We start from the raw sequence: 22,878 nt of genomic DNA on the forward strand, positions 1-22,878 counted from the left end.
GCAAACAAACAAACAGACAAACAGACCAACGCTCGTGAAAACATAACCTCCTTGGTGGAGGTAAATATATATATATTTTGGACCAGATTTAAAAAAAATAAAAATAAAAAAATTACTCAAATTTGTTACAGTTGAAATTATTAATTTTTCCTCACATAATATTTAAGATTTTGTTGAAACCTTCAGTTTTGATTTTAAAACCTACATTCACACAAGGTAAAAATATGATTACTGTAAAGATTATACATCATCTTTTACTTTGTTACAATTTAGATTTTTTTCATTTAAAAAAACAACTAATATTTAAACTGACATCTAAGAATAGTTTTTACTTTGAAATACACACTCTGATTTTGTTACAGTCAAGTTAAAGAACTGATTCACTACAAACTTTAACTTCTATTTACACCTTAATTGGTAGATGCTATTAGTCATTAGCCAAAACATTACTTAATGTAGATCAAGTTACATTTTTTGAGCTTGAATTTTACAAAAAAAAAAGAAAGAAAGGAAAGTTGCTTTAAAATGTAAAATTAGTTCAGCAGGCCAGGGGAGATTGAATAAATAATGTTTAATTTCTTTCTAGGGCAAAACAGAAAAAATAAGTATAATTTGGTATTAATTATGAGGAAAATAAGAATTTCCCAGAATGAAAAGCCAAATGAAAAGCCATATTTAACTTTTACCTGGTTATGCTGTGGCAATTATTTGGCATTTTATTATCTGAAAGAAATTTAATATTATAAACTAATGAAACTGTACAAAAAGAAATGTACAGTTGAAATGTGTAGATGTATTTTGGAACAGATGGCTTTCACAGATCATCAGATCTTGTCATTTTTAGTCAGACACAAAACACACACTCTCATTTGTCAAGTTGTGTTGGTGCAGCTGGAGATATGGCTGTCAGCAGATTTCAACATGTCTCCTCCCATAAGGCAAAGTTTTACATATTACACACAGATAAACTGAAAATGAAAATAATCAGTAGTTGCAGCCCTAGTTTGTACACAGCCTTGTTCTTCTCTGTTCATGAGCTTGGAATGTTCAACCAGATTTAAAAAAAATAAACAAAACAAAACAAAACACAAGGTTGAAAAAACAAGGAGGACTTCCTGAACCCTGGCAGCCTGATAAAGCCTCTCCTCTGTATGTAGCTCCATTGTTGATCTTTAATTGTTATATTTAAAATGTCACTGAGTTCACTGTAAAGTTGCGTAACAGTCTGTTGGTGTGTGTGTTTACTGTGTAGACCTACAGACACAATCACTGCCACTGTTTTTGTTACATAACAAGACATCAATGTTTCAGCGTTGTTTTGTTTTGTCATAATGAAGATATCTAAAAAAAGTGTTTAGCTTTGAGCCACAGAATGTGAGTATTTTGATGCCAATCCAGATGCAGCTGAACATTTTCTTAATAATTTTGTCATTATACCCCATTTTTAGTGGATGGTGCAGCCTTAGCTAAAGTTGTGCTGTGAGTTGTCTCAAGTTATGTTTGAATTTAGCCATTGATTTGAGGTGTGAATGTCGGTCTGAAAACTGTAATCTACTCCTTCATACATAGGTGGCAGTGTATCTCAAAAGGAGACAGACTGCCAGACACTGTCAAACATCAGTCTAGTCTGTTATGTCTGTTTTAATGGAAGATGAAAATCAAAAATACCCAAACCAATCCACTGTGGTAAAATAGACAATAAAAAAGTGAGGCCTCTGAGACCCTCCTGTGTGATTTAAAAATTATTCTCATGTTTCAACAACTATCAGTGTGTCAACAATGAATGGTTGTGATTATTGTCTTTGCGCTTCCTAGAAAATGAAAATAACTATAATCAAATGTCTCCCCTTCTGTTCATGGGTAATGGTGTTAAATAATGGCCAGAAAAGTGTTTCTACAGAACATTATGATGTCACAGTGAAGCTGACCCTTGACCTTTTAGATATAAAGGGCTCTAGTTTCGCAGACCGGGCGAGGCAGGGGCGCAGCGCACCTGCGCTTCGCCAACTGGGTGTGGCCAGGCGGATTTTGCAAGTTTGGCACACCGTGCGCCTGGCGCAGCCACTCCTCTTTCCCACCTCCGTCCCTCCTACCTGCGCAAGTCGGAAAGAGGGAGGAGAGAAGGCGTGGAGTGGGTTTTACACACATCACACCAATCAAATGAGCCCCTCTCCTTGCCCTTAAATGCGCCGCGCGAAGGCGTAATGAGAGTTTACTCAATACGCCATGGCAGAAGAGAGCAGCAGCGTCAGATGGCCAAACTTCTCCCAGGAGGAAACTGATGTTTTGGTCCGGGAGGTCCAAGCTTGCAGTGTCCGAATATACGGAACTGCGAGCAGACCTCCACGGGCTGATGATGCAAAGGTAGCCTGGGAGGAGGTCACCACAATTGTAAATCAATGTTGCGTTTCTCTCGTGCGCGCGCTCTCTCTTTCTCTCTCGCAGTCTCACTCTGTTTCTTTTCTTTTGACTTTTCTAAGATGACAGATGCTGAATATATACTCCCTATCTGATGCTGTGGCTGTTTGTGGTTGGCTGAGAGGGATGTGAACTCGTTAGTTTGCAGCTGTGTTAATCAAATCAGGTTGGGTTTCCATTACGCGTGCCAAACGTGCCAAATGGTGCCAATCCCCTTTGATCTGACATCAGATGTGACGGGACAGTCGATATAGAGATACATTTATGTGCTGATTGCAGATAGTTGCATTGAATAGTGGTTTTTGGGTATTTATTGCATTGTTAATGTGCCTGACATTCTGGAAACCTGCCTGTGAGGTTTTGGTGACGTGTGCGCACTGTCCGCCGGTCAGCCAAACTTCGGCTTACACCAGCTGCGCTCCCCCTGCGCTGACAGTAGACCTGGTTTCAGCTGGCGAGCTTTTAGCGCACCTTCTGCGAAGCCTTTTGGCACAAAACGGTCACTGCGCCAAGCTGCATCTGTCAACACCTCCCCCTGCTGCGCCGCCACACCCATCTCAGCGCACCGCGGTCTGCCAAACTACCAAACGCGCGCCTCGGGTTGCGCTGCTCGAAACTAGCTGTGCGCGGGGTTCGCCACCCTGCGCTGCGCTGGGAAACTAGAGCCCAAAATGTCCTCACTTCATAATTTTATCCTATGAGACATTTGTTTAACATTTTGTCATAATTAGTGTATGAATTGTTCGGTTATGGCCAAAAACATGTTTTGTAAGGTCATATTGACCTTGACCTTCAAACACCAAATTCTAATTCTAAGAAATTCCCACAAGGTGTTCTTGAAATATTCACAAGAATGAGATGGACATGGTCACAGTGACCTTGACCTTTGACATACGACCACTCGTCAGTTCATCGTTGTGTCCAAATGGACATTTTTGTCAAATTTGAGGAAATTCCCTGAAGGTGTTGTTGAGTTATCACATTCACAAGATTGAGCCAGACGCAAAGTCACAGTGACTTTAACCTTTGACCACCAAAATCTGATCAGTTCATCGTTAAATCAAAGTGGATGCGCCAAATTTGAAGAAATTCCCTCACGGTCTTCTTGAAATACCTTTAGCCCAGTTCACACCAATGATTTGGGCGAAACAAAACCGTTTTAGAACGTTGCAGAGAAAAGTTGCAGTGGTGTTAACTGGCCGTCTGAGCTAGACTCAAGCCAGCTGATGGTGTCACCTGCAACACAGCTGGGCTTTATTCACAAAAAATATGACAGACCGGTCACAGTGACCTTAACCTTCGACACCCATAATTTAATCAGTTCATCCTTGAGTCCTTGAGTGTTTTGCCAATTTTTAGGAAAATCCCTCAATGTGTTCTTGAGATATTGCATTCAGAAGAATGTGACAGATGGATGGATGGACGGACAGACGGACAACCCAAAAATATTATAAACTTGAAATATAATGCTTTATTTTTTTGTAATATAATGACCTTGCACCTTATGATCTTGGATGACTGAAGCCAACTTTTACATTTCTAACAACTTTAAAAGCTTTTATTTTCACATTACAGTTTTTCTCTATAATCTTAAAGCAGTATTTACAAAGTCATGTTATCGTGTCTTAAAGAAATTTACAACAAAAAAGTAGGACTGAGCTTAATATCTATTGTTGCAGTGAAATTTAAATCCAAGTGTTAACACTGTGTTCTTCATAACATTCAGTATGATACTGCAGCTACTTTACACAGTAGGACAAAAATACCATAAAACCTAAAGAGCACTGAGTTCAAGATACACAGTCTGATTGCACAGACGTGTATCTTAGTGATGTGTCAGTAATATACGGAGCAAGTGCAGATGTATTTTATGAGCCATTTGCTAAGGACTGATGTTTATTGTGCTGGTCGACCAGCCTCTTGGTTAAATTTTTATTACTATAACAAAAACATAAATAGAAACCTACTGTACAGTTTCAATTCACCAACCCTTCAGTTTGACCCCCGAACACAACACAAGTTGTTACTGCCTTTCCTTTAAATAGTCTCACTTCCTTCCCCCTTTTCTTTCCTATTCCTCTAGACTCACCACAGTTCCACTTTTCATCTGTGACTTTAATCACATGAATCCCCGCACAACTTTACAGGAAAATGTGAATCTGACCTGCGTGTATCAACATCTGTCACACCAGTGTCTTTACTATATGGTCAGTAGTTTGGACATATTTCCAAAAGCCTCTTAGAACCTCAGCTCATCTTTTGGATAATTGCATTTTTATCAAATGCACCTATACAATTTACTGCAGTCTGAGAAAGAAATAATACAGTGGTCTAAGCTACAATAGAAATGATAGTCTCAGGACTTAAAGAACCATACAAGTGGTTTTTACATGTATGGGCCATTATGTACAAAATTCGTCAACTTTTTTGTTTTTTGTGAAATGCACATTTTTCTTTTCTTGGATGGGGGCTGCAACAAAATGTATTTTAGCCACCTTTTTAGGTAAATAACAGTTTAAGTGTATGCAACATTGAGAACATTTTCACCCCTTTATCTTGCCATCAGAAATCCCGTCTGCCCAGTCAGGAAGCTGATAAGGGCTTCAGTTCTTGTATCAATGCTCTCATCAAGATTCCATTAAGAAAATATGAGAGTCGCTGGTCTACCTCTGCAACAATTACTTGGTTAGTTTGTGTTATTGTGTGACTTTGGTAAATCTGAACTAACCATTTTAAATGCCAGAGTCACACAATAACACAAAAGTCATATAATGGCTTAGCTTTCTTCATCTGAAATCGCTGTCTGATGGTAAAGCAGTGAAAATATTCTAAATATAGTGTGAACCTAACAACTCAGGTGATGGAGGTGAAGGTAGAGGCCAACAGTTCTCTACATCTCCCCATCACTCTGTATTTGTTAAGCAGTGCACACTTCTGAGCTGTCCAATCATATCTGAGGGATTTGATCTAAATCATATGCAGCAAGAGACTCTCTAACTGGTGTTTAACTGTGACCTTAAAAACGTGAAAAACCCCAGTATAGCCCTTTAATGCTCAAAGATGTGTTAAGGAAACTCTTGGGCAGACTCAGACTTTAGCTACATCCACTGATGTCTGACTCCTTGATGCCACCACCACAGTGCTGTGTTTGGACACGCTGCTGTCATCCAGAGAGCGTTCATTGGACTGGGTTGTCTGTCCATCCACGTCGTCCGCCAGAGCTCTCCTGTACACCCCCGCCAGACTCTGCCTGAACCGCCCCCTCACGTCCAGCCCCATGCAGAAGTACAACAGCGGGTTCACACAGCTGTTAAAGTATGCAACACCTTTCGCCACAGGGTGCCAGATCTTCACCACGGCGTTCTTACTGTCCACCATCTTCACCAGCAGGAGGCAGTGGTACGGCGCCCAGCACAGAAAGAACGCAACTACTAATGATGCTAATATACGCAGGGGCCGGGACTTCCCCGACAGACGGGTGCGTCGGATGCCAATTCCTGCCAGGATGTAACAAATGAGGATGACCATGAAGGGCAACATGAAGCCACACAGGAAGCGGATGGAGTAGAGAGCCAGTTTGGCACTGTTGTTAATATCCTTCTCCTTCACATCGAATGAGCACTTGCTCAGGTTGTTCTTCAGGTACACTTGGCGGTAGACAAAGTATGGAGTGCTTAAGATGATCGCAGCAATCCAAATGCAGACGGCGATCACCCTCGCGGCCCACAGGGTGCGCCGTCGCTTGGTGAAGACAGGCTGCCAGATGCAGAGCGCTCGGTCCAGACTGATCACAGCCAGCAGGAAGACAGAGCAGAACATGTTGGCGTATTTGAAGAAGCCGTTGAACTTGCAGAGGAAGATGCCAAAGGGCCAGTGGTCGAAAAAGAGCTTCTTAGTGAGGGAGAAGATTCGTGTGAAGCAGAAGATCAGGTCGGCTATCGCCAGATTCACCAGCCACACGTTAGTGACCTTTGGCTGAGCAGAAGGAAGAAGAGAAAAAGAGAGAAAAAGAGAGAAAACAAGAAAACGAGGAAAGGGAGGAGAATTACAGGGAAACGTTTAGTATTTTATGCTTACATTACAGTTTTTATCATTTATAAAAATAACTTCTTGACATATTTGCTTTAAGTGTCACTATGTCCAAAGAGTAGTAGATGAAATACGTCAACACACCTCAACTCGTCCTATACCACCATTTTTCCAGTGGACCTGAACATCAAAACATGATAACTAACTAACTATCCTCCTGCTTTATTTTTGAATGTTCTGGGGTGACGTCAATTAACGCTTGTTACACTCATTGTGTCTTTTCAAATTACACTTCCGTTGTCACAGGAAATGTACAGTTTTTGCTCATTATAAGGATACAGTCTTTAAAATAAACGTGGGTAAAAGACTTTATTTTTAGGCAACAAAAGCTCATGGTTAGGTTAAAAAAAACAAGTTTGGCTTAAAATAAATAGTTTGTTACTAATGTCATGTATCATCACGTCACATAAGTCATGTTGACGTAGGATATAGGTCACTACCGTAGCATGTTACACATACTAGTACACTATTTTGTTATTAAAATAACTCCACAGAACTTTGTTCACACGAGAAACAAACAGCAAGCTCCCAGGTGAAAGTCCAGTACTCCCACCCTTTAGAGACTTCTTTGTTTATAGTGCAGTAATTGCTGGTAGCATTACAAACTGCTGCCGAAGGTGCCTTTGTGCATCATATCTGACATATCTGACAAAATGGTGGTATTTAAGAAGTTCGGTTGTCGACCACTGCGTCACCATCTGTTGCTGTTCAGTGCATATCATATTGCCATGAAGTAGAATTGTGAATGAGAACAAAAAAATCAATGAGAGTCAAGAATTCTGTAATGCAGCTGTCAACCGCTGCTCCATGAACTGCAGTCAAACTCTTAAGCTAGGCAGCACTAAGATTCTAGTACTGCATCAGCTGCATTTCTCTCCTTAGATGTTTCATAAAGATATTTTAGTGAACTGTTTTTGTAAAATGAGAAACCTTGTGACCTGCCATATTGGAAACAGTCTAACAAAGCACCAGCCACTGGCAGGGGCAAACTTTGTCAAGACAAAACTCAGTTTCTTCATCGCTCCAAGAGTGAGACCATTGTTTGTAGTTCTTTTATATAACTTAGCTGCGCCAGGACAAGATATATACATGCAAAAGGATCCCAATTTATCTTGAGTACCCCACCTGGCATATTAGGGTTTTTGATTTGAACGGTATGAGGTCTTAACAGGGTTACTGAAAACAAGACATGGTGTTTACATGCTCAAACACATAAACTGGTTACTCACGATTATAAATAGATTATTCATGTCCATGTTAATGCACTAACTGTAAACTGCATATGTGCAGCCACAGGATGGAACAGACATAGCAACAGTAGCTAGGAACTTATGAATAGTTTCTATAAAAACTTTTTCCCCAAAACATCTAAAACAGTGTAAGAATACTTTTAGCAGCAGCGTACATCTCAAACTGATTTTTTTAATAAACATAGCTACTGGATGCTCTGGATATCACAAGTATTGAGTTAATTTTCAAATGAAGAAATGAACTATGTCTATTTTTCATTCTGAATATCATACTTTTCAATATCACTTCTCTGCTCCTCCTTTTGTCTTACTGAACTGTTTTTAAAGTAGCACATTTACAGTACTTCTATTGATGGTAATATCTTATGGAGATTAATAAAACAGTAACAGGACAACGAGCACCAGTGCATAATTTCTTTTTTCTAAGAAAATATTTGTAACTCATTAAATCCACCTTGAGCTTGAATCCAGCCACCCAGATCACCACAGAGTTCCCTGTGATGCCAAACACGACAGTCAGTGTGTAGAGGACAATAGAGACCATGTCCATGATGGCGTCAACGTCCACAGTTGTCGCCTGGTCATTCTTGATAGACTTGGGAGGAGGCAGAGTCGTGTTGGAAAACATTGTGAGGCTGTAAAATACAAAAGAAAGTTACCCATCATATAACTCCTGTTTCTATTAGACAGTGAGGAGGAAAACATCACAAGATGACCTGAGATATCGACCCGTTCTCGTTCCAATGTTGTTAACACCCAATGTTTTGTCACGCCCCTTGATGTCTCATAGAGATGCACATGGTGCCCTTTAGTGTCTCTTTGTGGCGCACAAATAAAAAACATCGTGATTGTTGTTTAGGCAACAAAACTACTTGGTTAGGTTTTTTTAAAAAAAGCGCAGGAATCATGCAAGTACACCAAATTCAATGAAATGTGCTCATTTACATCTAGTGCTTCATTTAGAGACAATAAGAGATGGAGAGTTTTTTTACTCTCACTTTATGGAACAAAGTGCAGTTTAACAGTTTTCAGTGTGAAGATGTGCAGATCTGCTGTCATTATGTCAATGTAGAGTGCCACCGTTGTGAAGCCAGGACGACACATGGCCATGACTTTGTTGTGCGGTACAGTCAACCCCCCGTCTTGGTGAGGGAGCAAAGGAAGCTGCTTGGCAGTAGTCGTGGACAAGCCGGGTGTATGGTTTGACCATGTCCTGGATGTAGGATGAGCCTGAGCTGTTCACAGCAGGGTAATTTGTGCATGACACAATCTTTTTTTCTGTACATGTAGTGGTAGGAGAGTTTTGAAGGGATTTAGATCAGATTTTTATTCCCAGCATGAACAAAATACGCCAGTTCAGGCTGCTCTCATGCACTGTTTGTGTGTTTTCCTACAAAAAGTAATGCACCAAAATTTGTCAATATCTATGTGGGTAAAGAAAAAAGAAGGAAACGGGAGTGCAAGGTGGGAGGTTGGAGTGGTTAATGGGTCACACAACACAGGATCACTTCCACCAGATCCTTCCCACTGGGAGACAGATGTTCGAAATTTTGTGTAATTAAGTAATTTAAAGGTACATCCTTAGTGTGTTTCTTTTCTTAAACCTAACCACAGTACCTTTACTTGCCTGAAACTCACCTCCATAACTTTAGATTAGGTGAGTAACTTTGCCTTAAATAAGTAATACGCTTCGTGGGGTGCTAAAAGTATGTGGAACATGATCTGACCTGTTGTGTGGGCATTTTTGTAGGATATCATATGAGCCATTGTATGAGGATATAGTGGCCTGTTAAATACATTTTTTGTGATCTATCCAGCCCATGTTCATAAAGAAGGAGGAGTTCCCGAGTGGTCTAGTTGGGACGCACGTTGGGCAGGTGGATGGGTCCCAGAACACAGGACTTTCCCCTAGGACATGAACTCTGAGTAATTTTAAGGTGTGTCCTCACCATGTTTCCTTTCGTAAACCTAAACGTGGTAACTTTACTTACCCTGTACCCTGTAACTTTATGTCAGTAACATAACTTTACAGTAAGGATGTAACATCATTCAGGGTGCGCTTATTCATAGGATATCATACAAATGGTTGTATGAGGATATGTTGTGTCGTGACGTTACATAGAGTCCAGAAAGTTACTTTGGTTTCACACTGAATATGAACAGCAGTCTCCTGGTTATTGGTTGGTTTGTTTGACCCATTTACCACCCCTCCCATCCACTATACGCGGACTGTCTCACTCTTTATACTTAATATGTGTCTTCGCCATGACGAAAGATCCTTATTGACTTTGCATTGGTTTATGTTGGTAGCACATAACATATTTACTGCCCACCACATAATGCATTGCTAAAAGTATGTGTCAATTTCATGTGTTTCTATGATCCTGGACAGGAATGTTTGGAAAAGATATTAACTAAAGTCAACATCTGTGCAGGACAGCGCCCAATTGTGTGACTTTTATCAGCTGAAACCACCAATTTACAACTTCTTCTGTCATATACCACAAAACTTATTTTCCAATTTTGTCCTTAAGTTACATCTGACTCATTTTATTTGAAGTGAATTTAATTTAACACCAGCTCACAGTACAGTGCTGGTCAGCTTGTCCTGCTCTATCAGACAGATCATACAGGATATCCCTGTGTGGTTAAATATTGAATGGCTTCATTTCAAAGAAAGCTCTCTGTGTTTCTGTCTTGTTTTTCTCTCACCATGCAGCACAGCAGTGAAAAGACTAAATGCAGGTTCATGGTCAACCAAACATGGTCACTATTATAGAAGCAGGTTTAACAGCTCTCGAATGCAGTGTGAGTTTTGGCTACTTCCTCTTTTACTTTCATGTTAAAATGCCCCACCAAAAAAGTCTTACCACAAACAACAAGCAACCCGTCACTGAAAGGAGTAAACTTTTCTGATCACAAGCCTTAACCTTCATATGATGCAATAAAAATAGACGCAGACGGTGTGTATGAAGTGTGTGTATGTGGACAAGTCAGATGTACCCAGCTGACTCACTGTGCTTCAGCGTCTGAGAATGTGCCAAGGTGTCTGTGTATGTATTTGCATGTGTGTGTGTGTGTGTGTGTGTGTGCTGGCTCTACCTCTACTGCAACTGAAACAACTGAGGAACCTCTTGCATAATTGTTGACTAGCATCTCAAAGACATTGGCATTAAATTACCACCACAAGAGCTTCTGTAAAATCCCAGGTCTGTAATCAGCTGATTTGAGTTCTTACCCAGAGTTAGGTCAAAACATAAACACCACTTTCATCATTGTGTGTCCAATAGACATAGCTTTATATTTTTTATCTTTGACATTGTTTGTGGTTTTGATGTGTTTTAATTATAATATAAAGTATTTGTTGCATGTTCAAACCTGTCAGTGGACCTTGTGGTGAGATTACTTTGTCAAGTGCTGCTTCTAGGGTCAAGAATTTACTTTGAAAGTCATCTTTTAAGCCAAAATGGACAAGAAGTCCTTCAAGTGCTCAGAAAACAAAAGGAAATCTGAACAATGTACACACTTCGGAGCAAACTTTATCTGCTGATGAATATCATGTAATATCATCGAAAGCTCAATAAAAGCCACAGAATGACTTTTGTGGTGATCAAGCTTGCTTCCTCAAATTAGTAGTTCAGCTTAGCACAAACCATGGAAGCAAAGGGAAGAGCCACACTTTAAGGTGCATTCTAACTCTGTCTTCATTCAGCCCAGTCACCAGAAGAAAATGTTAAGTTTTGCAAACCACACGTGTTATATTTATACATTTCAATCATATATCAACATTTCTGAAGTGACTTAGTATGTGAGCTGAGCTCAATGGGAGATGGAGGGCACACCACTGTTCGAGACCAATAAGCAACACAACCAATAAACAACACCAGTTGTTTGTGGAGAGTCAGTGCTGCATTTTTAAGGGGCATTTTAGCCACCAAATGTGAGTCTTTTATAGCCATCTGACACTGCATTTCCACTAGGGATTGTGATGTTTTTGGGGTGCCAAGTAGCTCACCTGGTAGGGCAGGCGCCCCGTGTGTAAGCACTACATCCTTGCCGTAGTGGCCACAAGTTCAATTGCGGCCTGCAGCCCTTTGTTGCATGTCATCCCCTCTCTCTCATCTCATCTCTCATTTAATGCGCTTTCATGCTACCACTGTGCTATCAAAAAAAGAAGCCAAACAAATAATCTTTAAAAAAAATATACCCTTACAGAGACATTGCTGCATTGCAGAGACATTGCTATGCATATAAACTGTATAGCAACATGTTGCTATGCAGTTTATCTGTCTTTAAAAATACTTATTTTAGATCCCGTTTTTAGACAGAGGCGCCTCTTATTATAGTTCGTAGTTTATGATGGCTCTGTAGCTTGATTATGCCTTACTCTAATATAGAGGAGGTCCAGATGTTGTAAATTTGTAAAATATGTTACGTAATTTCAATTGTGTCCACATATTGTCTACATGTGGATTTATATTACTTTGGTATTTAGGTACCTTCTATGTACTTCTTAATGTACCTTGCTATATTTTTCATATGTATTTTTCAAATGCATTTGCTTAATATTTTTCTATATATTCTTCTAAGTATTTTTCCAAACTGATTGATACCAATTGACACCAGGTGTGTTAAATCACATGTCTTGTATGGGCGGGTATCTTCTTAAGCTACCAAGTCTCTGTCTACCCATGTAACAACAGTTTGAGAAAGAGCCTTGTGCTCGAAACATCACAGCGCAAATAAAAAAGCCTTCAATGGGAGCTGACACTTGGTGTGCGGTACACTTTCTCCGTTTTTCATGACTTTTATATATATGTATCCATCCAGCACCCACTCCAAATGGACCTTGGGATGTGTGTGTTTTTTGACTATTTTTCCTCATGAGGAGAGGCATTTCTGTGCAAAGTTTCATGTCTCTACGACATACGGGGCATGAGATATGCCCATTCAAAGTTTGCAATTTCAATCGGTTGCTATAGCGCCCCCCTTTGGCCAAATGATGTAATATTGCTTCATTCGCATCCTCCCATGACCCTCTACCACTGTGCCAAATTTCACATGGATTGACCAAGTCAGTGAGGAGAAAAACGTGGAACAGACGCACCCACAGACAGAGTTTTCGTCATTATATAGTAAGATATAAAAATGTGTGTATTTAAGACATGTAGAGATTAAAAATAAATAATTAAAAATTATATTTAACATGCTGTAAGCTTACCTAACACACCCTCCAAACTCTGAACAAACCCCAGATGATCCCTGCATGTACAGTGCAACAGGGTTAGATTCACTGGAAGGTGTTTTCTCAACAGATTTGCCAGAATTAACATGTGGTTAGGTTTAGACACAAAAAAACCTCTTGGTTATGATTAGGAAAAGATAATGTGGCAGGAAATACTGTCAATGTTTCTGTAAAAAAAAAAAAAAACAGTTCAGTTATGATAACAATGGTCTTCAGCTTGGCAGCCGTCTGGCCTGGATCTCACATGATCCACCATCTCTTCCAACTCCATATGACAAACTCAGCTCATATAGATGTAATCGCAACTCTGTCACTTTAGAAACGTTGATACAATATGTATGAAATGTACAAAAGTAATGTAGGCATGGTTTGCAGAACCTTACAATGCCAGCTTTTTTTTTCTGGGGACTTTGCTGGTATTCATATTTATGTACTTTTTAAAACTTTACAGCGACTAACAGATCAAACTACCTCGAGCTAAGTCTCTGAAGGTAGAGAGATTAAATGGATGAACTTACATTCACTGGGAAAAGATGATTCATTTTTCATAATTCAGACAACCATTACCTAAATTCTCACAAAATAATGACAAAAAGCTTAATTAGCTAAGTTAATAAAATAAATGATAGTCAGGTAAAGGTCAGCTGACATCTGCAACTGTGTCATCAGGTTTAGTAGCTGCCATGTTTCTGGAAGAACTGAATGGCACAAAAGTCCCCACAATGAAGTGTGACCTAGAAGCATCTATAACCTCACACCCAACAGTTCATACTGAGATCTTGAGACACATAGTGACATCCAACATGAAAACATCAAACTGTTGTCGCCAAGACCAACAATACCACAGTGAAGTGTGGTGCGGAGAATGAAGATGGTACTAAAATACTACTGAGATAGAAATTCTGTTAAAGGAGGCTGAAAACAAGCAGATGATACTTCATAAATAAAAATGACCTTACCAGTGGGAGTAAACGCAGTTGAGCTTGAAAGTAAAAGAAAACTGACCAACACAGAAGTTGTTTCTGCAGATTACAGAAGGAAGCTGCTGCCCTCAAAGGGGAAACAGAGAAGAAGGTGCAGCAACTGCACAGCTTCCTTCAAACTCAGAAGAAGTCAAAGAATTGAAAATAGAAGAACACCCTCTGCACTGTAGCAGCTGGCTGTGTTATTGAGGGTATCAGTGTCACCATCTATCGCCTTATACTGATGAACCCAAGAGACTGTGTGACTAGCAAAAGGTGAGTGTATGACGTGAACTTCCTCTCTCAACCCTGTGCAATTGTGGCCACTAGTAGCACAATGGAGTAATATTTTTATGAGTGGGTATCCATTTTGTTTGGGTTCCTGCACACATTTTCTGCCAGTGGTTTTACATTACGGTATTCCACTGATCTACAGGTGGATAAAATGTGTCAGGAAAGATGTACCAGCAAACGAGGGGAAGAACAAGACTGCAAGCAAGTAAACATGGATGTCAACAATGCAAGTTTTAAAATTAAGCAAAACATCAGGTTTTGGTTTACAAAACATAAAATGAATTCAACATATGTTTTATGAGCCACCAGCCAGAAGAAAATGTTGCCATTGTACGTTATATTTGCACATGTCATATGACCTGTGACTGTCACTGGGCAACCTGGTCTCTCCTCAAAATCACAAAGTATCAATGCTTGGTCAGTGACCCTCAGCATCAGATACCATCACATCAATGTTCTCTTTAGCAGCAGTATGAGACACGTGGGCTGAGAAAACCCACAAAAACAAACTCCGGACACCTAGACAAGAAGCGTGCCAAGCTGCAGACCACTATTTAAGACCACCACACAACAAAACCAGTTTTTTTTTAGCGAGCCATCACTGAAGCATTTGTTGTTTTTACAGAGACATTGCTACATTTCAAGTCAGGATAGTGCTACCAAATGCAGGTGTTTTAAGCTAAAACATGATCTTTTTTGTTAACCATAATCAAGTGGTTTTTGTGCCTAAACATAACCTCATGTTAACCACAACACTGTTGAAATGTAAAAAAAAAAAAAAAAAAAAAAGTGTTAACATATCTCCTACATAATAAAGTTCAAATGTATGTCCTTGGTTTGCAGAAACATACAATGCCAACCTCTATCCAGCAAATGAGTTGAAACACTGAATGAAGATAGAAACTTGAAAAAAAAACATAAATAAGCAATGTTTTTACTTATATTTTACTTAATTAAAAGTATATAAGTATTAGCACCAAAATGTACTGAAAGTATCCACATTCAAAGTACTCATTTTCCAGACTGACCGTGTCTGTGTTACTTTATTTTACTTATTGATGCATTAATATACAGTAGCTTTACTGCTGGGTAGTTTTATCTATAATTGGGCATCACATTTTATAAACTAATCATGTTTTGTATGTAAAGATTAATCTAAAAAAGTAGCCAGTAATATATATTGAATCAAAAATATTTCCATTTGATAAAGAGTATTTGGCTTGAATATTTCTCTCTATGTGAAAATCAAAAATATAATAGCAAAAAAGTTGGAACATGCTGATACAGAATATAAATGTGTCGCTGTCAAAAAGTCTGGATTTGCAATTAGATGAATTTTCCAGGTTTTAAGCAGCTTAACGTAGAAAAGCAGGGGTAAAGAATAAAACAATTCTTGCTAAATAATAGATCGATCCCACATGATAAGTGGTTTCACATGAAAGAATTATTATTCATAAAATTCTGTATGACGTGAGTTAATCATTTACTGGAGCTCTCTGACATTTTTCTGAGTAGTCTAATTCACTCTTGAGTCTGCAAATGCTATTTTAAGTCCCTGTCAGTCTGGGTTTAGATCCAGCCATAGCACCATTACAGCAGCAACTGTGGTTCTAAATGATATAGCTTCAGCCCTAGATCTTAGGAGGCACTGTGCGGCCTTATTTATAGACTTGTCAAAGGCTTTTGATACTGTTGATCACATACTGCCTCTGCACAAATTGGCCTTGCTGGGTTTTGATGAAGCATCCTCTGAATGATTTCAGGATTGCCTCACTGATAGAACCCAGTGTATAAATGCTGCAGGAGTGAATTCAGAGTTTTTAAGATTAAAAAATGGTGTGCCACAAGGGTCAATTTTAGGTCCATTGTTGTTCACTTTGTATATAAATGATATCTGTGCCTCTGTAGAAAACTGTAAAGCACATTTTTATGCAGATGACACAATTCTTTATGCTTGTGCACCATCGCTAGAGGAAGCTGTATCAAACGTTCAGTGTGCATTTGACTGCATGCAGAAATCCCTAAAAAAAAAACTTAGACTGATTTTAAATGAAACCAAAACTAAATTCATGTTATTCCCAAGGTCAAGGAAGTGTGATCTTGACGCCTTTTCCATCCGTTCACTTAATGGCACCATAATTGAACGTGTTACAGATCACAAATACCTTGGCATCTGGCTAGATGACGAGCTTTCATTTAAAACATATGTGGTTGAGCTCACAAAGAAGGTGAGAATTAAACTGGATGTATTGTACAGATTGAGGTCATGTTTCTCTTTAGACAACAGAAGGACAATTATTCAATCAACTATAATGTCAGTCTTAAATTATGTTGATATTTTTGCATGCAGCTCAATCCACACTGAAATCCCTTGATACAGTCTACCACAGTTGTCTCCATTTTATTACTGGAGGTGGTTTTAGAGCTCACCACTGTGAGCTGGATCAGAATGTGGGATGGTGTTCACTCACTGATAGAAGGGAAAAACATTGTCTCCTTTTTGTTTATAAGGTATTGCTTGGAAAGCTACCCTTCTACGTCACTTCTCTTTTAAAAATCAAATCCATCTCTCATCACACACGAGCACAGGAATTTTAATCCCTCGAAACTCCTCTAATCAGTACAGAGCTCGGTAAATTACTTTTTAGTGTTTTCGCCCCATATAAATGGAGCAAGTTTCAAGACGCATTGAAACTGGACAGGTATGTAGATCATCATTTCAAGTGTATGCTAGATGATATGGTTGTTTTACAGTATTGCTGCTTTGGTTGACTGACAGACATTATTTTCTACATATTACTGTTTTTATTGTTAGTATTGTTGTTGTTATGTATCTGTCCTTTATGGCAGACTCTGTTCTTAATTATTTAACTTTTTCATCTTTTTACTGTTTTTTTATTGCTGTTTATAATACTTGATAGACATTGCTGCTACTTTTTTGTTTTATATACTTTTTGTCATCACTTTATTGCAATTATATATTTGTATCCTTCCAGCCCATTGAATGTGAACTCAGGGCATTGCTGTAAAAGAGCTTAATGCTCTGAAGAAACAATGGTTGATGACATCCAAAATGTTAAATTGTAATAATCCAATAAAATAATGTGTGTGTCCAAAACTGCAGGAAATAGTTACATTATTCAGAGCAATGCCCTGTTTAAATATGATATTATATATAACATTTTTTTGAAAATAAGATGGTTAAGTTTGGTTCCAACCTGTGTGATTGTCTGATTTGGGACTTGCATTGGAACAAAAAAGAGTGTCAGCACCCTGAAGCAGCAGCTGCAGCTCAGACATGGAATATGTAACATTGCTGGCTTCATCTGTAAAGTGATTGCTTTTCGTCCTTCAGACATAGATGGTTTCTATGTTCATGTTCCTTATGGCTCGATTCAGACATGTCAGGACAGCTACAGAACGAGTCACGATGCTTGCACTATATTTGGCATCTGTGATTATGACAACAAGGAAGAAGACTGTTTTCAGTTCATCTTTCAAGTCTTCTGCACAGCATTTACAGGGACGCAGTCCTTGGCAATAAAAATCTTAGATTTCACACCCTCCAACAATACTCATCGAATATGTAGAATAAACGAGGACCTAATGTGGAAGTTAAAATATATGGATACGTTATAACATATATAAAAAATTCTTATACTTCTTATATTTCTTCCCTGCATCACTGAGGATCTTAAAACATATTCTGGTGTTAAAACCAGGAAACGCTGAACCCCACTTCTTACAATGAATCCACTGATACAATTTAACATCATTCAAAAGCAAATTCTGCTGCCTCTTTTACAATGTCCTTAGGTCACTTCATTTACACATGCATTCATATTCCACTGTTATTCCAAATATGACAGTATTCTTAGAAGCATTTTTTGGACATGTATACAGTGCATTCAGAACAGGCATCTTCACTTGGGTTTTTACCACAGTTTGCGACTCTTGCCTGTCTGCAGACAGCTCTGTGCATTGCCTCAGCCTGTTCTCATTCCGAACACATTAGATACCATTGCTTTGTCAGTGATCTGGGTGTTAGATACAGATGCACAAAGGCACCTTTCGAGGTGGTATAATACACATCAGGTGGCGACAGTTGTTGCCAAATACTGGCGCTATGTCAGTGGACAACCGCCAAAGATACCAATGTACCAAGGCACCTTTTGTGGTGTTATGAAACACACTGGCAGTTGGTGTGGGTGGTAGGGGAGGTGGATGGGTCCAAAAAACCCTGAACGTTCTGATGTGAATTGCTTTCTCTCTGGTGTTTATAACTTAATTTTTTTCATCTGTTAAATAGATAAGAAAAAAGGATCAAGGTCATTTTTCTAAATGTTTGTTGTTTTGTTGTAACAGTACTCATTTTGGCTGATGTGCCATGTCTTTCTTTTGGCTAGAATTGTATTTTAATCTGCACTAATCTAGCCAAAAGAATGGCCAATGATGTTACATAACTCGTCAACACACAGTATGTGTACTTTGTGTTTAGAGCACATGGGTAAACTAAAACACACAGACATAGGGTAAGGGTGCACGTCAGTCTCTTGTGGCCAGAATGAGTATTACAACAACAAACACTTAGAAAAATGGTTAGAACTACATATTTTAGAGAGTAACTTAGAAAAATGATAATGGCAAAACTTTTTTTTCCACCCAGAAAAAAAACAACCAAAAAACCCCACCTGTTTCACCAGCCCGATCTCACTCCCAGAGCATCAAAATATGGACAGTGTCCCCAGTGTCACTATAATGACACTGGGACACTGTGCTACAGGCGCATGCGTGTCATTATTAGACACTCAGAGCAACGGATGTAGTTCAGTGAGCATGAAAGTCTCTTTAGGGTGGGTAGGAGGTGAAGTGCAAACATCATACTTTGACCTAGGATACACGGGAACTGCGCATTGGTCCAACAGCCCATTGGTTCGACATCCCATTGTTCCAACCATATTAAACTCATTGTTCCGAAATCATCATGATGCCGTGTGGTTAAGGTCTGGTTAGGTTTAGGCACAAAAACCACTTGGTTAGGGTCAGGAAAAGATCATGGTGTGGGTTAAAATGAAAAAGAAAGTGACAAACACATAAGCTGTGAGCCTGCTCCGCCTCAAGCCGGTCGCGGCGCACCATACGCCCACCGCAAGCCGTTCAGCACCGCAGACAGTCGGACTAATGGGATGTCGAACCAATTGGCTGTTGGACCAATGACATGGACCCGGATACACGTGTTCCAGACCAACAAACAGCAACACCGGTTACGGCATTTGCACCACTCAAAGCCGCTCACACAGCCCTATCTCATTCCCAAGTCATTACCGCCATTTTGTCTATGATTTTGGCATCAGACACCAAACCCCAAAAGCCACCTGTTGCAGTGATATGATACGCCGCTGGATGGCATCAGGTTAAAATGCTTCTGCCCATGCGTCAAAATATGAGAAGTAGGTTGGTTTCACAGATGAAATAAATAAATAAATAAGGAAGTTGGAAAGATAATCCTTGCATCAAAAAGAATTTAGATGACACTAGGAAAATGGATCACCTGAATTTCTTTTCAGGGGCTTCCGTAGCTTACAGCTGCACTCATCAATCTGTTTATATAGGGTAGGATTAGTTAACTGGCTCTCACACTTCCTGCTTCTGTGAGACAAATTGCTATTAAATCAGTGATAATGCATCATTTCCTGTCAACCAGAGAATGTTTCCCATAAAGAACACATTAATGACTTCATTCGAGCTGTGAAGTGATGTGAAAGTTTCAATGAAATGGATAGAGGAACTAGACTGAGTCATCCTTGTTGTTAGCATCAGATTGTAGCAAAGTGGACATTTGGTAATGTGAAGCAGATGTTTGAATATGACACAGAATAACAGAGACGAACTGCAGCATTTGTGAACAGCACTGCTCTTGGCACATGGAGAGGAAGCACAACAAAATACCACAGAAGAAAAACATTTATGAGCCCGCTGCTGCTCATTAAACAGCAGTTCACCACAAACTGTTTCAATATGAGCCCTGCTCTGTCTCAAACAACCACAAACCTCCAAGCGCTGTGTGAGCTACATCAACCCCTCATGTATAACAGGTGATAAGTAACACTATGGAGAATGTTACATGCCAAAAATTACTGAAGAAAACACAACCAAATCTGAAATAATGGCATAATGGCATATCATTATCTCTAAATCCGATTAGTCCAACAAAACACAGCAGCTTCAGTCTAAAAACAGAAGAAATAACTCGAGCCCAATAAAGATTTCCTGTTTAAAGTTTGTTTGCAGCATCAAAAAGCCACAGATTTCACTCTGAGCTGTTCACGACTTCCAGAAAACCCTTCAGCTACACACAGCTGCAAACTGCTGTTTGTATTTTCTAGTAATTATTGGCTTGACTTTGGTTGAAAAACACAAGTTTTTAGGGAGTCTGGGTTACATATACCTGTTTTTTTTTTTTTAAAGAAGCTCTCTGCTACATGATGAAAATAAAATCACCTGAATGCTCCTGACACAGTAACATGTGACCTCCAAATCAACAAATTAGTGCCAATTAAGTTATAAAGTAGATGACATAAATCTGAGATAGAAACAACAGAGAAGAAAAACGTCTCTCACATCAGCAACAACAGCTTTTTTCTTTGCTTTTTTCTTGTCCGAAATGCAGAAGAGGCCACTGAAAACTACTACATTGAACAATCTAAAAAAAGAAGAACCTAATATTTTCTGTATTTTCTAATAAAGAAAAATACAACAATAAACTTGTATATATCAGAAATGCTTTGAAATTTCCTTGTCAGTATTTCCCATTCCATTTCTCACCTTTTCAGCTAAATGCAGCAGCTCTTCAGTGATGTGTTTAACTTCATTTAATTATAATTTTAGACATTGTGCACAGTCCTTTTAAAGCGATTACATGAACTTTAAAAGTGCACTATTGTTGCACACAGTACAAAAAAATAACCTTAGTTTGAAAACACATTTGGTACAAAACTTTTTCCAGCTCAGTCGCCAACGGAAAATGTTGGCTTTGTATAGGGGGCGGCTGTGGCTCAGAGGTAGAGCGGGTCTTCCACCAATCAGAAGATCAGCGGCTCCTCCAGTCTGCATGTCGAAGTATCCTTGAGCAAGATACTGAACCCCAAATTGCTCCCGATGATGCTTTCATCAGTGTGTGAGTTAAAAACGAGTAGCAGGTGGCACCTTGCATGGTAGCCTCAGCCACCAGTGCATGAATGAGTGTGAATGGGTGAATGTGACTCGTAGTGTAAAAAAAGCGCTTTGAGCGGTCGCATGACTAGAAAGGCACGATACAAATGCAGATCCATTTACCAAAAAAAATGCAGGTCCTTTTCTCCAAATCATGGATACCGTACATTATATATTTATTCATATTATATCAGTGTTTCTAAAGTGACGTTGTATATGTACTGAATTTGTCATCAGGAGGTGGAGGGGATGGTGAATGCCGTGACATGTAAGCACCTGCCAAGCTGCAGACCACTGCGCAAAAACCAACAAACAACAAATTTTGCTAACAAATGTGAGTGTTTTTTAATGACCCCTTGTTGTGTTTCCAGCAGGCTTAGTGCCACGAAAAAATGTTTTTTTTAAATTGCTAATACTGCCGGGTTTCCAACTGGGATAGTGCCACAAATAAAGCATCTGTTTTTTAAGAAGACATCGACAGCTTCTCCAGCCGTGTTTGTACTGCCAAAACCATGTATTTTAAGCCTAGACATGATCTTTTCCTAACCATAACCATAACCACAAAATAACCATTTTGTGCCTAGTCTTACCATATGTTAACCACAGTGCAGTTTAAAGGTAAAGAAACATAACGTTACGTTACTGCTGAAAACATACAAATTCAACCTATCCCTGGTTTGCAGAAATGTACGATAACAACATTTATTTTTTAGTTTGGTTTCTCTTCTCCTACATGCCGCTCTACATTCATTAGTTTCATTTTCTGGGTGGAAAGCCAACAATGTTTGATAGCTGTCCCCAACAGAGCAGTCAATAATGACATACAGGATACAAACAGTGGAGTGACCTACGCCACATACGAACAATGGCCCTTTTCCCCTCAAATTACAAAGTATCAAAATATTGCTGTGACATATTCAGACATAAATGTGACCCATTAAGCAACAAAAGTGCTTAAAATTTCTCTAAATGAGATACAAACACGTGTGAAATCAGACGATGAGACTGAAAATGTCCTGATTTCTTACCTGCAGATGTTTCACTGATATCACAGCTCTGAGGTCAGCTGCTTCAGTCTCAGTGGTCAGAGGCAGAAATGAAGACACATCTTCATGAGCTCTATGTGTTTGTGTGTTTGTGTTTGTGTGTGTTTGTGTGTGTGTGTGTGTGTGTGTGTGTGTGTGTGCGTGCGTGTGCATGTGCGTGCCTGTATGCGTGTGTGTGTACATGCAGAGTGAAGTTCCCCTGTATCACTCTTGGTTGTAATGGGTTTATTGCCAAAACACACACACACACACACACACACACATACACAAATAGACCCTTCCTCTTTCTCTCTCTCGTTTTATGTCATGTGTGTCTGGCCTCGTCTTCCTGTCTGACTGCTTCTCTTTTTCTCACACAGTCA

At 39.3% G+C, this 22,878-nt stretch overlaps 1 protein-coding gene across 2 annotated transcripts; it reads right to left on the minus strand.

Annotated features, from left to right (window-relative positions):
• Window positions 1–3,864: 3,864 nt before the first annotated feature.
• On the minus strand, window positions 3,865–22,661 carry LOC117263423 (formyl peptide receptor 2-like). Of its 2 annotated transcripts, none has more exons than XM_033636735.2 (3): window positions 22,499–22,661; window positions 8,212–8,392; window positions 3,865–6,393 (listed from the first exon to the last, which is right to left on the minus strand). In XM_033636735.2, the coding sequence occupies exons 2-3, from the start codon at window positions 8,383–8,385 to the stop codon at window positions 5,506–5,508; spliced, it is 1,062 nt and encodes a 353-aa protein (XP_033492626.2). In that variant the 5' UTR covers window positions 8,386–8,392; window positions 22,499–22,661; the 3' UTR covers window positions 3,865–5,505. The 2 variants fall into 2 exon arrangements, with proteins under 2 accessions (XP_033492626.2, XP_078032020.1); XM_078175894.1 differs by lacking the exon at window positions 22,499–22,661 and adding an exon at window positions 13,962–14,101.
• Window positions 22,662–22,878: the final 217 nt, after the last annotated feature.

This window comes from Epinephelus lanceolatus, chromosome 16 (assembly GCF_041903045.1).
Source record: "Epinephelus lanceolatus isolate andai-2023 chromosome 16, ASM4190304v1, whole genome shotgun sequence".
Classification (NCBI taxonomy): Eukaryota; Metazoa; Chordata; class Actinopteri; order Perciformes; family Serranidae; genus Epinephelus; species Epinephelus lanceolatus.

Coding starts and splice junctions, on each gene's coding strand:
- LOC117263423 (XM_033636735.2), bottom strand. CDS start 8,385: ATGTTTTCCAACACGACTCTGCCTCCTCCCAAGTCTATCAAGAATGAC. Junction 6,394..8,211: donor TGGCTGGATTCAAGCTCAAG/GTGGATTTAATG, acceptor CCTTCTGCTCAG/CCAAAGGTCACTAACGTGTG.